The sequence below is a fragment of the Silurus aristotelis genome (assembly GCF_946808225.1).
Source record: "Silurus aristotelis genome assembly, chromosome: 19".
Classification (NCBI taxonomy): Eukaryota; Metazoa; Chordata; class Actinopteri; order Siluriformes; family Siluridae; genus Silurus; species Silurus aristotelis.
In genome coordinates this window covers 12,369,703-12,386,454 of record NC_139592.1, presented here as the reverse complement: position 1 = coordinate 12,386,454, position 16,752 = coordinate 12,369,703, and the positions used below count along the sequence as shown (strand labels likewise).

Sequence of the window (16,752 nt, the reverse complement as noted above, 5' to 3'; positions counted from 1 at the left end):
TTCAACCCTAAAACACATTGCATTTAATATCTTATTGGGCTCAGATATAAAACCCACATGAACACACACTCTTATGTAACGGACGAGAATAAACACGATCCCCTTGCTGGCTTTTCCCCCCTCATGTCTATGTTCATGGCGATGAAAATGAGAGGAAGCACACCTGTTGTTAACATTAACCGTGCATCTGTCGTATCCTTTGACCTTTGCATAGGGAATCAATTTACCTGGAAACATTGCTCATGGGAAGGAAAGAGGGGGTGTACATGTATAGTGGATGTATAGTAGGGGCACGACGGATCGCAGTGCCGACGGTTCGGTACGCACGTGAACCGCGGATCGATCGCTTATTTTTTTCTTACTTGCAGATTATTAATCTTATTATTATTACGATTGCAGTTTTTTCCCTGAGTGTATGGGAGCATTTCCTTGCTTTTATTGTAATAAATGGAACACAAATTCTATTTATCTCCTCCCCTTTTTTTTTGCTGATCCGAATAAATGAACCGGTCCGTGACTCAAAAATCGTAAAGTGATCCGAACTGTGAGTTTTGTGACCGATAAAGTATAAAGTATAGTGAGCTTTAAAAGGCTGTGTAGCAGTCACTCCTGCCAAGCTGCTCCCCTTACATGCCATGGGATTTTTTTCCTCATGTGCCAGGATTGACTGGAACACGTCGGTCACTGTGGCATTAAAACCGAGAAACTGACTGCGGAACACTGCGTCAGATCGCAGTAAAATTGACCGCTGAAGTGTAGTGTGCGAGTGTGTGTCATATGTAGCTAAGTAGCTAACAGACTGATTGAGTGCAATCGAATTCTGCAAGAACCTTTCATCACATGGGTTGTGCTGTGTACCAAATCAATACCGCAATACTCAAAAAGAATTTACGGCTGTGTCTCAAAAAGCATACTCTGTACCCCTCTATTTAATAAACACACAGAGATAGACCAAAGATTTTAGCTAATGATTGAGCTATTCAACGAACTACACAAAAGGGTTGAATGAAATTGCTCTGATCTATCATTCACTAAATTTCCACCAAATTTCAGCATCATTCGTTTTTTTCAGCCTGGCATTTGCTTTTTTCCAAAACCGTTACAATTATTATCAGTTAAGGACATTACTCGAGTGCCCATCAGTGGCAGTTTGGTGGTGCTGGCATTTGAACTGACGACCTTCTGATTAGAAATCCAACATCTTTTTGAGTGTGATCTTGAGTGGCCTGCTATAGAGCTCTATTGAACCTCAGGCCTCCTAACCCTAAATCAGTGCCTGACTTTTACTAACAACCCTGTAGATGAATGAGCGCAAATCTTCACAATCGCACTCCAAAATCTTATATGGGAAATACATGTGGGATGGGATTTTTTAAACAGCAAATATGAACCTTATGATTAGGTGTTCACAAACCTTTGTCATTATTATTTTTAACGATCAAACCCTAGACACTGAGACACTCAAACTGCAGGAGCTAAATATTACCTACTAAGACCTAGATAACTGGAACACTGTCTAAGTATAGACAGAGTACTCAAGGGTCCTTTTGTAAGGATGGCGTCATGGGGGAGCATCAGGGTCATCGCAGTGGTTAAAGTGTGACAGAGAAATGTTGGGGTGTCTGTGTGTGTGTGTGTGTGTGGGTGGTGAGAGAGAGAGAGAAAGAGAGAGATGTTTTGTTATCCCTAATTTTCTCCACTGTCGCAAATGCTAAAGCGCAATGCATCATGTGAAAAAGTTATTATCTTTAAATGAGCCCATTTGTCTTGGTAATTATGATGCCATGGCCTTGTGCAGGGGTCGAACGAGACACAGCGAGCAATGAAGGGAAAAGAAAAAGAACACGAGCTGATTTAGCGCCAACTCTGAATCTGCCAAAGTGTTTAGTGACTCCTGGCTGCAGGATTACGAGCGTCTTGTGTGCTGCTCTGTTTTAATTCCAAAAAGTTTAAAAAGGGCCCCCGGAATAACACTGGAGTAAGTGGAAAAACCAGAAGAAACAAAAAAAAATAATAATCTACAAATCAGAAAAAACCACTGCAGTGTGGCAGTGAGTGTACAGTTACAGTACAGTATGTAGAAATGAAGAAGTTAATAATGCTGGGTTATTGTAGAAGACAGTGTGCCTACGCTGCTGTTTGTCAGTGGTAGTGTTTTCAGAGTCAGACCTGGCACTTAGAGCTGCCGCATGCTTTATTTAACGCAAGTCTCACCCGAGGTCAAAAACACTCCATAGCAACGCGAGGCGACTCGTAGTCTAGACTAAAGGTGATTTACCTCCACGAACAGGTTGTAGAACATTAGCAGAACCTCAAACACATACACACTTTATCTTTAGCAAAGAGAAAGTCGATTAATGATCACCTGTCTTGCTTTTATTTGAAGAAGATCTACGTCATCGTCAGTTCGGCTCAAGTCGGTTCTTTTCTTACTCGGGTTTGGAAAAAAAAGAAGAAGAAAAACTACACAAATCCCTTTTAATCGATCAATTTTGTTCACACAGCATGTGGAACCGGAACAAATAAACACATCCTGTTTTATTCACGCTCTCAACTGTCTCTGCATATTTATATTGTTCAAGTAACAGAGGTGTGGGCGGAGCTTATTGTGAGTTGGTGGTGAGCTTCAGGAACAAGTTACATAGTTAAGGACTAACATTGTACATCTAAGCCCTGTTTCCTTCTGACTTTTATGTGATTCTCTCTCTCTCTCTCTCTCTCTCTCTCTCTCTCTCTCTCTCTCTCTCTCTCTCTCTCTCTCTCTCACACAGTTTGCCCCAGTATCGTTGCATTGCACGTTCAGCTATTAGTTACAATATTTTGATGAAAACAGTGCGCTGTTGCTATGTTCCTGCTGATAGCACACTTACTGTACACTCCCGCAGTGTATGTGTATGGATTGGACAGAAAGACTCTACGCTGTGTTTGCTCTATACACAAGTTGTCTCGTGTAGGTTTTTTTTTTTTTTAGCAAAAAGACGAGCTTTAGAGCGCAGCAATCTGCCATGTACTGCTAAACGATCTAGCAGAAAACCCTCAGGAGCTCTGCTCTCAGTTTCACGATCCCTGGTCTCACACACACACACCAACAAAGTGATGGGATTTGCACATGATGTGGGAAACAAAACTGGCACAGGATGAGGGACAGCGGTGAAACTAAATATATTCTTCTCCCCCCCCTTTTTTTTATTGTCGTTTCTTTCCTAATGACTGTAGGTTCACATGAAAGGGAACCTCTGAAGACGTAAACATTTGTGTTGTTGCCTGGTTAAGTGTATGCTCGAACTGTATGCGTGTGTATTGTGAGGGAACACTACCATGTCTTTCCTGTCAGTGATATTCAGCTACATTGTTTTTTTTTTTTGTAGAAATTCACATTTGAGTGTCTTCAGCTGGTGAGATGTATTTAAGCCTCTTTCTGTAAAAGCTATGTAGTGCACAGACTAATTCCAATAAGCCCATTTTATTTCGGATTCATGTAAAGCAGGCCGTGTAACAATGCAAATCCTACTAACATTACTAACTCAGCACAGCATAACAAAACTTGCACTGCTGAAGCGCTGATCCCACTACACTTTTAGCATGTGGAATTTCTTCAACTCAATGTGACACCACATGCAAATGTAATTAAATAAACCCTCTGTTCTTGGAAAATGGTAGCTCAGCAGTTAAGGCTCTGGTTGGAAAGTTGGGGGTTCAACCCCCAGTACTGCCAAGCTGACACTCTTGTGTCCTTGAGCGAGGCCCTTAACCCTCTGTGCTCTAGGGACACTGTATTATGTCTGTCTCTGTGCTCTGACCAAAGCTTCCTAAACATTGCTGGTACATACGAAGAAAGAATTTCACTGTGCTGTAATGTACATTTGACAAGCATAAAGCACCTTGTCCTAATATGCACAGCTTCTATTTGATTGATTTGATTTCAGATTTTCTTTTAAAGCAATGCTGTAGAAAACCCCAAGGACCAACGGTTTCTCCATGTTCGATTTTCTGAAAAAGGTCATGCCTTGATGTGTCGATCTTCTTTTACGTGTTTGTGTGATACAAATTCGGAGGTCGCTGTTCACCGTACTTCGATGAAACGAAATCTGAAACTACTTTGCATCGGGCTTGCGTTTTGTGCATTGTGTGTGAATGGAAGTCAACAGAAGGAATAGTAAAAGCCCTTAATGCAATCTACACTACTGACAATACAAATACGAGTGACTTGACTAATATTGACACTCCAAACATAGCTAATACTACTAACATTAACAACACCACTAATACAAAAACTAGTTTGCTAACACTAATACTAATAACTCTCTCTGTGCTGTGTGTGTGTGTGTGTGTGTGTGTGTGTGTGTGTGTGTGTGTGTGTGTGTGTGTGTGTGTGTGTGTGTGTGTGTTTGAAAGTGATGGACAGTAAGCTCGTGCACAATGTACGGCTTGTCTCCTGGACCCTGATATGAAAATAATCCTATCAGCATTGTCCATTTTGCCTGAGGAATGCACACAATTTTCAAACACACACACACACACACACACACACACACACGAACTGCATGAATGGCCTCGTACTGGCTCCACTGGCTCTGAATAGCGCTGCCATTGCGAGCAAACATAAATCAGAAGTGTCATTTACGTGAACGCTGCTTTAAGAAACAAACCACCGGTGTCAGCATTGAGTGTTTCGGCTAAAGACAATAAACAGGTTACACATCCTTGCTAACAAACTGGTTTACTGAGTTTCATGGCAATGTACTGCCAAAAGACACATAATACCACAAACAAAACAGCTTATGGCATTCAAACGAAGAGCTTAAAGAGCCTTAGGTAGGATATTGCTTCAAACTTATTTAAAGTTGTGCAATCATTCGAAAACACATGACTGTTGCGGGCTTTGTATTGACAAGCCACTTAAAACATCCTGCATGTATGTATAAAGTGTACATGTGCATATTTATCGCTGAATATGGCGAATCTTTGGAGAAACCACGATGGCATGCTCGGCGGATTCATCTACTGCAACTTCCTTTTTTAGGCAACATATTAAACACTGTGTTTCCAGGAGATTTAACAGGGGTAAGCTATTAACCCTGCGATTAGAAGCAAGGCAAGGTTAATCTACCATCTACAATTAAAGACATGCTGGGGTTAGCATCTGTGCTAGCTGCTCACCTGATTATGCACAATGGCCGGGATTGTCATGCGCACTTTTTTGACATTAAAGGCTGTTTGGGTTTCTCACAGGAAATGATCTGCAGAGTCTTGTTCTACAGGTTAAAGGTTAATACCATGGGGTGAAGGTTTCCACTTCATAAGCACGTTCTGCTCGGTTTGTTTCGGGATTGTTTTGAGATTTGTCTCTTGCGTGACTTTCAGTATAAAGCATTCAAAACACAAAATCAGCCACTTTTCCACACACCCATTTAATCAGGAGAATTAAAAAAAGATGTGCACTGACATACATTTTGTTTAAATGATTACTAAGCCTTATTGGGCATCACAATATGGAAGAAGATGGACTTTTTCAAATCAGTTGTGATGCAGCTACTACTATGTTACTGTTATATGTTTCTACAGTATGTTACTGTTTTTCCTGCTACATCAACATTTAAGAAGTGACTCCGACGTAGCGGGTTGGTGCGATCAGATTAAAATCCCTAATGGGCAAAATCACATTGAAAAGGGAAAAAACTCACTGAGAGAGAAGCATTAAGGGGAAGTGGCCCCTGAAAAGACACCCAACTCTGACAAAGGATCGTTGGATTATGTATATATATATATATATATATATATATATATATCATTAGTGTGACCAGGTGTGGAGGAGTAAAGTAAACAGTACTGAATGTGTTGAGAGGATTTTCAGTGTGAGACGAGACAAGTCTTTATGTTTATAGCAGCAGGATCCAGATGAGTTTATGCCCTGAAGCAAGAGGAAGCTTTCTACATAAAATGTTTTTTTGGGAGTGTAGGGCTTCAGGGTATCCACGTGGGGCTATTAAACCATGCCTCTAAAGAAAAAAGGCACATATCACAGTGTGTGCTTTGAGAATGATCTGATGTTTTCAATGATGCATGTTAAATGAGCAGACACTGAATGACAGTGCTTTGGGGTGGAGGAAGTTTGTTACAGAAATACTCACAGGCTTGCGGAATATAGTGGCAGACAAATGCCCTTAATCACCCCAATCTTTAAAAAAGTCTCTATACACACGGAAAGCAGGAAGGATAAAGCCTGGTCAGTAGATATCAGGTGCCTGGTGCGCTGGCTAAATCCGTCCCCACATACACGTCGCAAAAAACGCATGGTTCCTGGTCAAGGCAGCAGACTCCACTGGGGACTCTTTAAATGCCAACAAATGCCTGGTGAAACAAAAGAACCACTCCAGGGTCCATGGAGCATGACTGCATGAGTTACAGTCATTTGCTGAGTAAATTTGTAAAAGTTGAGTTGTTAATGCTAAGGTTACTAAGGATGCTAGGGATGCACGGTTTATGCGTACGGTAATTCGCTTAAGAGCAGCCGACACGGCCGCTGATGTCAATTAAAAAACATGGGGGAGCATGTTAACCTTGAGCTACAAGAGGGTAGATTTATTACTGCCCTGTGAAATTATCAGTATTAATAGCACAATGAGAATATTTATAGGGTACGCTAGGGTTTTAACTACAGGTGCACAAATTGTACCTTCACAGTGGTGTAATGTCCATCATGTTTAACATGTTTAATTCCGCACACATTCAAACTTCAATGTGACTTGCAGTGGTAGACGATAACAAAGTATTTTACTCCGTTGCTATGCATAATTTAGTAATTAAGATACATTTTGGGAAACGTTTACTTCATTTTCTAATGCGTAATATCATACTTTTTTACTCTTCTAGGGTTCATGAACTCCACTATAGTAAACACACGGTCGAAAAGTAAGATTTGGATGTATTACTGTTTTTAGAATTTGATGATGAGGGAACAGACTTAACAAAACTGATATGGAACTGGCCACGAGAACAACATGGTGGTGTGCTGCTGAGAAAACATGTCTGCAATTCTTTTGACCTCGACTTAGTTTAGACTCAACATTTTATTCAAAATCTAATTCAAACCTACACTCTGAGGGGGTACGAAGTAAACCAAGCCAGGAAAGCTTAAATGTTTAAAAACCACGTTGAAGGGAAAATAATTACTCAGTTATTATTATTTATTCAACAAGTTTCCCATAAAAAAAGGAAACTATTTGGTACAATCCTTATGGAAGAACCCTGATAGAAAGCTTTTCGAAAACTGTAAAATCACAGCTAATGACAACATTTTTGACATGACATAATCTTTTCTCTGTTCTCTGTGGGTAGCCAGCCAGCCAGCCAGCCTCGGGTCTGAATCTATGTACACAGACAATGATTAGTCTTCAAATAAAGTATACTGACATACTTTTTTTTCCATTTGATTGGGGAGACCCATGTTTTATGTGTGGAGTCTTTACTCATGGCTGTGTCTGTGTTGCAGAAAGAGGATGCTCACTATCACTTGCTCTCATGACATCTCTTTGTATTAGAGAGCACTAAAATGGCAAATGAACTGATGGTGAAAGAAAGCAAAAGCAAGAATTTTATACAAGAGCGAAAGAAAAAGGATCAAAGGTGAAGGATTAATGACTGTTTCTGGGTTTATGAGGCTGTATCACTCACTGCTTCATTCTTAAACCATACATATATATATATATATATATATATATATATATATATATATATATATATATATATATATATATATATATATATACATATATATATGTACACACACACACACACACACACACACACACACACACACACACACACATACACACACAGTATTTATGGTGTGGTCTCTATGCAGTCTCTGGCTTCTCAGATGTTCAGAAGAAAGGAAAGGAACATGTGGTCGACATCCTGAGCGTAAAGCAGGAGTGTTGACTGCAGGCTGGAATCTGGCTTACTGGAACATATAAAGCGAAAGGAAAATAATAAAAACCGGCTGCTCTTCTCTGCTGCGATAGTGCTACCACGAGGTACTGTTAACACGTGCGATCTCTGACCAAACAACCAGTTTGTTTTTTTTCCTATGCGGAAACACTGATACTAATGCCGCTGATGACAGCAATGGAACTGTCATCAAAACTGATTCCGAAGTCCTAACACTGTAGACTTGCGTGTACTGATTTACAGCTGGGAAAAAGCACAACGCGTTGTTTAATTGCCTTCCAACATTGTAAATACAGCGCTGCATGTGTTATGTTTGTTTAACTAAATCCTGAGCTCCCATCACATTAATCAGCGTTCCAGAAGTAAACACTTCCAGGCGGCTCCTATTAGTTTTTTATTAATAATATTATACTGTGTATAAACTATCTACTATTGATTCTTTCAATTATTCGTTTATCAGGGCGACATTCGTTTATCTGAGGTACATTGTTAGGTGGAAAAAAATCGCCTGTTGAACAATTTTCTTTTCAATAGAACAGTCATTGGAAAATTGTTTACAGCCTCTGTGATCTGAAATTACATTATGCCATTGTCCAGCGTATGTTGTCTTTGTACAGTGGTCTCGTTTCTTGTTTTCAATGTTTCCGTTGTTTGTTTCCACGTTGAAAAATCTACATTTTTTTATTTTGAAACCGCTTTCAAATGTTTAATTCTTTATATTTTTTATTTTAGACCACTGCCTCGGCCTATCTCTGAGTATAAGATAAAGCGAAATCACTGTGATGATGTGTGGGAAAAGAAAATGAACCAGTAAAGTGTGGTTTAGTGAGACATTAATAAGGATCATTTTGTTGCTCCGTACTATAAGTATGCCCTGGTTCAGCGTCTCGTTTCAGCATAGCACGGATCACGTGATGGATGAAATACTGTTATGTTGTCAATATATTGTCTAAATTGTATAAAGCCCTATACAAATAAAAATGAATAAAAAATCCAGAGAAAAAAAAATCGCAAATGTCATCGTCCCGCCAACAGTGAACCTGAGACTTCACCTGGTGTTCCACCGAGACTGGAAAAACAAGCATCGAAACAGTCAATCCTTTTTACACCAGTCCGTTTCCAGCGAAAACAAACTGGTGCAGCTGCCCTGCCCTTTTGCGCAGAAAGATGAAACCCAATGTAACACCTTAATTACCTTAATGAATTGCACATCTGCCCGCCTTCTTAACCCCAAGTCTGAACAAGATGCGGACGTACAGAAGCGCTTCTGAATAAAAGTTCTGGAGTATATTTTTGAAAGCCACTAATAATGAGGACTGCTGTTACGCTTTAGGATCAGTTCATTAAAAGAGCGTAAAAGCGAGTGAGCAGCCCACCTCTGATCGGAGAGAGAGGGAGGCAGCCTGGGAGTTAAAGATTGAAGAATGGAGTTGGAGCTCGAGGGCTCGCTCTTGTTTTAAGGCAGTTTGTTTCAGACAGCCGCAGACGTGCCCCTACTGCGCCTCTAATGATCTAACGACGGCCGCTTTAGGCTACGCCACAGAGTACAGAGTATCTGGGAGGCACGAATACTCTGTGACACTAAAGAGCCTGAAGAGGCTTGTTGTGATCTTTTCTGAACAAATTGAGATCTTTTTCTCTCAGTGGAACGACAATACAACAGTAAACATTTATAAGCGGACGAAGCTCAAAGTGCGTGCCTCGCGGCGAATTTGTCAAAGGCGTTTGTACGATTGACGCAAAATTAATGGCGATAACAATGCGATAAGATCCAGTGTTTAATTCATAACTTCATTCATTAATAATAAGTGCCAATTAATCATTCTTCCACTATGAAATGTAATCTTTTAACATTTTGCTTGCTGAGCAACAAAACTTCTTTGGATTGGAATGGAATGACGGCTGTAGTGTGATGGTTTGATTAAAAACATGATTGTGATGTGGTCACTAGGGCTGTGGCTATCGATTATTTTAGTAATCGAGCATTCCATCGATTAATCAGATAAGAATGACTTTTTTTTCATTAAAGCGCAATACTGAATATACAAGAGAAAATAACACAAGTCGTTTGTTTCCTTTTTTCGGAATAATTTTTTAACGTTTTCATTTTTACTGTGTTTTCTGTACGTTTTTTCAACGTTTAAAATAATCCCAATCTTTGGAAACTTTGTCGTTTTCTTTGGTTTTCTTAATTCTCGCAATTCTGACATTTTTCTCTCTGTAGTGTTTACCTGTCATGATCGGTCCAGAGTTTAGCGGGTGGTGCGTCAGTAATACCGGTCCGGGTGCTCCGTGGGTATTTCATTGGACATAATTTTCACAAATAATTTGCTTCGATGCATTTTTGTATTTAAATTACTCGAGGATCGTCTTAGACCTAGTCCCATTTAAGCATTTTCTGAGAAAATATTCTGACTGCTTTTAATGTGGCTCAGCCAAAAAGTTTTAAGACCCAAAACTATTAACCCTGTGAGCGCCTGCCATCCCATACAGGGTGTATTCCAATTTCATGCCCTGATCCAGGATGAATCCACCATTACCCTGATCATATAAAGCAGTTACTGAGTGAAAGAAGTGGTGCCTCTTAGTTTTTATTCATCTGATATTTCTCCAAATATGTGATGAGTCTTTTTGTGTCCATTTCCATAAAAGCTCAGTATAAAAAAAAAAAAGAGAAATTAGTAACCCAGGATGACACCAGGATGTTCTAACTACAGTATAGTCACAGTGAGCACATTTCTGTAGAGTTCTGTAGAACACAACAATTGCTCTACTGTACCGTGGTCCCCGGAAGTTCCGAAAATCTGTGAAGTTTGGACGCACCCCTGCAGCCCCTATGGTACCTTAGTGAATTCATCTAGACATTATGTCACTTTAATACAATAATGTGTTTGCAAATTCTTTATAAAAGTTGTTAGTGAAAACACAGTTGAACGTTTCTGGACATTCGGCCTCGCTGCGGATTTCCGCTAATTTTAAAATAATCTGCAATTTGCTGTTAAATGGGTTCCAAATAAGAACCCGCAAATTTTCCGAGTTCCGAATTGAGGATTATCAGGGGTTGACTGTACTTGTATATAGTATGTGATAATAAACCCTGTCTACTTCGAACTGATATAGCACACTTCAGACATTGGATTAACCTACTTCATGATGCCCACATGCTACTATTTTCTATATGGCAATATTTATATTTATAATAAAGATATTCATCACGCCCACATGAGGAACCAGAATATACAACAACACATTTGGCTTTGTTCACCCTCCCACTGTTTTTTGCCAGATTTAGCTCCTCTGTGGTGTAAATCTCCTGGTCCAGCTCCAGCCCACACATGTACAGTGTGTATGAGTAGTAAAATGTGTCATAGTTGCAGTCTTCACATCACTAACAGACGCAGAAGTGTGAATCCAACATAACGTCACCTCCCGGCGCGTAGATCACGTGTCACAATCCATCGACGTGAACTCGAGGTTAAAAAGAGTGACTCGGAGAGAAAAGATATAGAACTCTGATTCTTGTTGCTTGAAAGTAAAGATGATGAAGAAGTGCGTGACCCAGATGAGGGTCGTGTCATGAGTGCAAGTCATCAATCCAAACAGAGGAATGTTTCAGTGCACAGAGTTCCTCGGTTATTCATCACCGTAGTCAGTGACACGGTCAGACCCATAAGCATGGTCTCACACACACACACAAGCAGCTGTTGCTGAGAGCGTGTAAAGAACACCACTTTTCGTGACCTGCAATATGCAGCCCAAATTCTGAGGCATGGCTTGCAAATGCATGTGAACGTCCTGCGAGTGATTTGCATGTGAACAAAAGCTTCAGCTGCACCCGAGGCCACAATGGAGCTTTTCAGCTCGAGCCTACATGCAGCAGCTCTCATCGCCAGTGTGTGTGTGTGAGTGTGTATGTGTGTGTGTGTGTGTGTGTGTGTGTGCGCGCGCACGTTAATCCAAAAAAATGCATCTTCTTTACCACGTTTTGGCCTCTGGGCCACACTAAGACGCCTTTTCTGTCCACCAGCGATTTTTGAAAATGCTGTTTTCATGTGGTAGTGTGGACTAAAAAAAGCGATGAGCAGTCATGTGACCCTGTCACGTGACGCCCCCCCCCCACCCCCCAACTAGAAACGAGCAATTTATTGAGCGATGCTGTTGAATTCATGTCACTTTGTACAACCTTCAGATTGCTCTTTTCAAAGAAATGTTCATTTGCGGTTGCATTGATTCTGACAGATGGGAAATGCATAAACAGCTTATGGAAATGCTGCAGGTCACAGGTTTTTTTGGGGGGGGGAGGGTGGGATTAAAGACCAGGGGACATAGTGATATCAGTGTTTTCAGACGGGGAAAAAAATAGCATTGTAGACGGAGAGCGTTCTGAAAACGAAAAAGTCAAGTAGCAACTTTAAACCTATGAAAAAAAGATCAAACAAAACGCCATTTAAAAGGCCACCACACCAAATTAAACAGTGCAGCAATAAAATTCATTGTCATCTATCAGTGTTTGCTCAGGTTGCTGATATACAGAAGAGAAAGACAGAGAGAGAGAGAGAGAGAGAGAGAGAGAGAGAGAGAGAGAGAGAGAGAGAGAGAGAGAGAGAGAGAGAGAGAGAGAGAGAGATGGCCTCCAGGCATATGCGGATAAAAGAGACACACCTTTCCATAGAGTGGAACAATCTAGAGCATTTCAGAGTGGACAGACAGGAAAAGGCAGGACATTGAGGCCGATGTGTGTGTGAACGTGTGCATGTGTGGATCCAAACTCGAATCTTCACTGCTGTAACACTATAAATATAAAGGGAAGTGTGATGTCCTTCCCCATCCGCATATAGAGGAACTTATTTTGCCTACATTAAGCTATTTTCACCACCCACCCCACACACACGAGACACTTTTTTCCAGCCAGTAATCACAGGCCTAAATTTAACAGTGAGTCTGAAGCACACAGTGGACATCTCGGTGTTCTAGTTCAGCAGCATGAAGGACACTGGGTTAGTTGACACTGATTTCCTCTGTCCATCGGCGTTTTATCTGCATGTGACTAATCAAACACAATAAGCACCTCTTGGCCACATGCATAACGCTTTTTAATATGAGTAATAAGCATTTATGATATAAAACAATGTTGTGCAGAGTCCAAAGACGCTTTAATTGCCTGCAACAGATTAAAGGCTCTACTACGGAGCAGCACAGGCGTCGAACTGATTTTGCGCAATAGACTGGAGGATATCTTTATATTTTATATATAGTGTCTTACAGCAAGACGATATGCTGAGGTGGAAATGTGCTGTGTATCCATCGATCTCAGTGTTACCTGATATCTGTACGTTTAACCCTTTACTTTCAAAGCAATTGGATTTTGTATTGTCGGCTGGAAGTTATGTCTAAAGAGGCGAGCTGATCTGAATGGGTATCAGAGTAGCACACATTACTGAGCCTCTTCATGACCTGTTCATCCAAATAATACGTCTGTTTTGTTTTTTGACCCTTTCTACAGCTCTGTGTCATATTACTGTCTTCACAAGAAATCGGCGATAATACACAATGCCATGATCGTGTGCATTGTTTTCGGATGGAATCGATTGTATTAGCATGAAAACAAAGGTGACGTACGTGATCCGTGTTCTGCCGTCTTGAACTCATCTGTGTGACACGCGTGCAGGTTTGTTTTATGCCGGTTTAACGAATAAAAAGTGGCCAAATTGGTTTGTTCTGATAACCTTGAGAATGCTACATGAAGGACGTTTCTTCGCAATTCTCAATTGTAACAGCCTGTAAAATGTTTGCGCAGGTATGTACAAGGCTGAGCTGCACCTGATCCAACCGAAACCAATAATCTTCACCAGATCTTCTACTCGGCCCACCTGTGCCTCTCAATACTCGAGTTTTATTAGGAACGACATGCTGGCAAACAAAATGTTTGTTTTGCGGTTTTCCTCTTTTTTTTTTCTTTCTCAGCAGAGTCAAGGCAATTTGTAATTTTGTCTGAGAAGCTCCAGAAAAGGAAACTAGTAATTAAGTCCTGACCACAAGCCAAGGAACCAAAATCCATTTTCCAAGCCACTACAAAGTACAAAGTACGTAGAGCGCTCGAGTCTTAGTCGGTCTTAAACAGGCGATTGAGGGGTGAGACGTAGCCTACAGCCTGGGAAAGATCCATCTGTTCTCAGTACTGAAAGACGTGCTCCTGAAACTTAGCATTATTGTTTACATGGATTGTATAGATAAAATGGATGCTCAACAGGCAACATCGTCGACGCGAAACAACAAGTTGGATGATGGTGTGAGGAATCAAAATAAAGTACGGAATAAACCATCAGCAACAACGCCATTATTACAGCCATAATCTGTCGCTCTCTCACTGTCCTCTATTTATTCCTTTCTCTTCACATTTACACGACAAAAAAGACTCCTGAAAATGTAGCTCACATCTAAACGTAGATACGTTTTATTTTGTTTCCAGCTAATAAATCCACAAGGTTATGTATGAAGTTTTGAGTCATTACTTCTGGCCATGGAGTAACAAAATCAGCAGAAACACATTCTATCATCTGCTCTTAAACTCCTCCATATGGCATAATGAATATTTTACACGTTAGAAAGGGACGGAGATCAGTACAAATCATAGAAACGTGGTAAATATACGCTCATTGACACCTGGAAGAAGAGGCATAAGTGATGGAGCGGTCGATTATCCGAGAGCACTGAATCGTTCGCAACGAGCTCGGCGTCACATGTGGCACACAATGAGTGTTAAAGGCAGGACCGATGGCTATACAGGGCCTCTGATATTCTACGTTGCTGAAATTTCAGGAATGCTGGTACCTCATTTGGGCACGTGATGTACACATTCATCAGCAAGCATGTATACTGCATATAGACATGTCATAACACACTTTTTTTTTAAGCGGTTTATCAGCAAAAAAAATATAAGCTACGCAAAACAATGAAGCTCGACAGCTGATTTGGCGTTCTGTCTTTGAAAGTTTTCAGAGTTTTCAGTAGATATACAATGAGCCTGGCATCATCATTGTCTCCAGATACAATGTGTTAAACTACAAGACTGTTTTCATAAATGTCTGCTCCTGATTCGTGTAAAGATACTGCTCTCTGATTAATAAAATGATGAAAAAAATTACAATTAAATAATAAAATGCACACCTATAATTAAAAATGTCCCACCCATCACCAGATCTGCTGTGTAGTGAAACAGGGGGGTGGGATTTGAAATAAATGCTTCGTCCAGGTCCTTCACAAAAGTCGTTTTTATCCAGCGCCAAATCCCAAATACTACACTTTTGTAAACAGTAAACTTTGAATCTCTCTTTTCACCTTCTGCTCCACCAGGCCACTGTGAATAAAAAGCCAGGACATGAAAGCTGCCTGTTGCAGACGTCCAGGCTACTGATTTCTCTCTCCTCCGGGTTTAGTACTAAATTCTTATGTTGCAAATACATGGCCACTCAGCAACACATTGTCTATAACAGGATTATAAGCACGCCCATGCCACAGCTCCAGAATACACAGCAGGTCAAGCGCCTTGGGGGACTTTTTTTTAAGCGACCCAACAAAGCTGGTCAACGACATGCAGGGATAGGACACGTATAAAGAGCGTGTCTGATCTTGTTTTCTGGCAAAAAAAAAATAAATCCTTCCCTCACCTAAATCACCGACCCGAGCTGGATTCCGTCTACACACGCCGAGGACTCTTTACATCTCTTCTGTTTATTCAGAGCACACAAACTATACAAACTCTCCGCTCCCACACTCGGTGTACTTTGGTTTGCATTGCTTTACGTCGATCTCGTAACTATAGTATGACTTTTTGCGCTAGTTTTACTGTTTGTTACATAATAATTCATTGTAATAAATAAGTAATAAGCTAGAAAGGAGAAGTTTGGAGAGATCAGACCCTCTGAGATGAACTGGATAAAGGAGCATTACACAGGTTTCGGTGCAGGTTTACAATGTAGTGCTTATAACTAATAATAATAATAATAATAATAAAAAAGGGACACAATCTACAATAAAGAAAGTAATACAGTTGGACAGTCTATAAACAGAGGATATGTTGGTAGTGACATATACATTTTTTTTTTTTACCGGATATCACCAATAAGCACGTGAAATCATGTTTCTACACCAGGTATAATGGTGAAATGAATAGTGTAAACATAAATAGACATAATTATAAACATAAATGATAAACAGGTAGGTTAAAAAATGAATGAAATATAGACAGCTAATATATATTTAGATTTAAAACTCTGTTAAATCACATGTTGGGTTTTTTTTTTTTTTTTTAACAAATACAACTTGGTTGCTTTTCTAACCTTCAAACAACGCCGAAACAACTAAAGTCGCTCCGAGAAACAAAACAAACAAACAAACAAACAAACAAACAAACGCGCCACGGTTTTAAGGACACGAGAAGTCTAAAGACTAAAAAGAAAACCTCAAAAAAAGACTTGCAACCTCTTAACTTTAACCATTAGAAAAGGAAAAAGCTTCGACGCTCTCACCTTCGCTCGGCCATTTCCTCACATTGTATGGAGAAGTCGAAATGAAAGAAGTGCTGTAAGTTCTCCACTCGGATATACACAGCTTCTACTCTGAGGATTCCCGACTCATTGAGTGTGTCCAGTCTCTGAAACAGAGAGTGTGTGTGTGTGTGTGTGTGTGTGTGTGTGAGAGAGGGGGGATTCCTGTTTCCCCTCCCGCCCACTCTGATCCTCAGTGCACGGAACTCAGGACCGGTTTGTCATCTGATCTGAATCCATGCTTCGCTTCCAGGCT

The 16,752-nt window shown here is 40.4% G+C and overlaps 1 protein-coding gene across 2 annotated transcripts in view; it reads right to left on the bottom strand.

Annotated features, from left to right (window-relative positions):
• The window catches only part of arhgap46b (Rho GTPase activating protein 46b), a 73,831-nt gene extending 57,079 nt beyond the window's left edge, over window positions 1-16,752 (bottom strand). The window contains exon 1 of one of the 2 annotated variants that reach the window (XM_083570123.1): window positions 16,479-16,752. In XM_083570123.1, the coding sequence (XP_083426249.1) occupies window positions 16,479-16,492 (14 nt within the window). In that variant the 5' untranslated portion in view covers window positions 16,493-16,752. Of the gene's footprint in view, window positions 1-2,365; window positions 2,542-16,478 lie in introns of those variants that run through there. The other variant, XM_083570124.1, reaches the window with a different exon arrangement.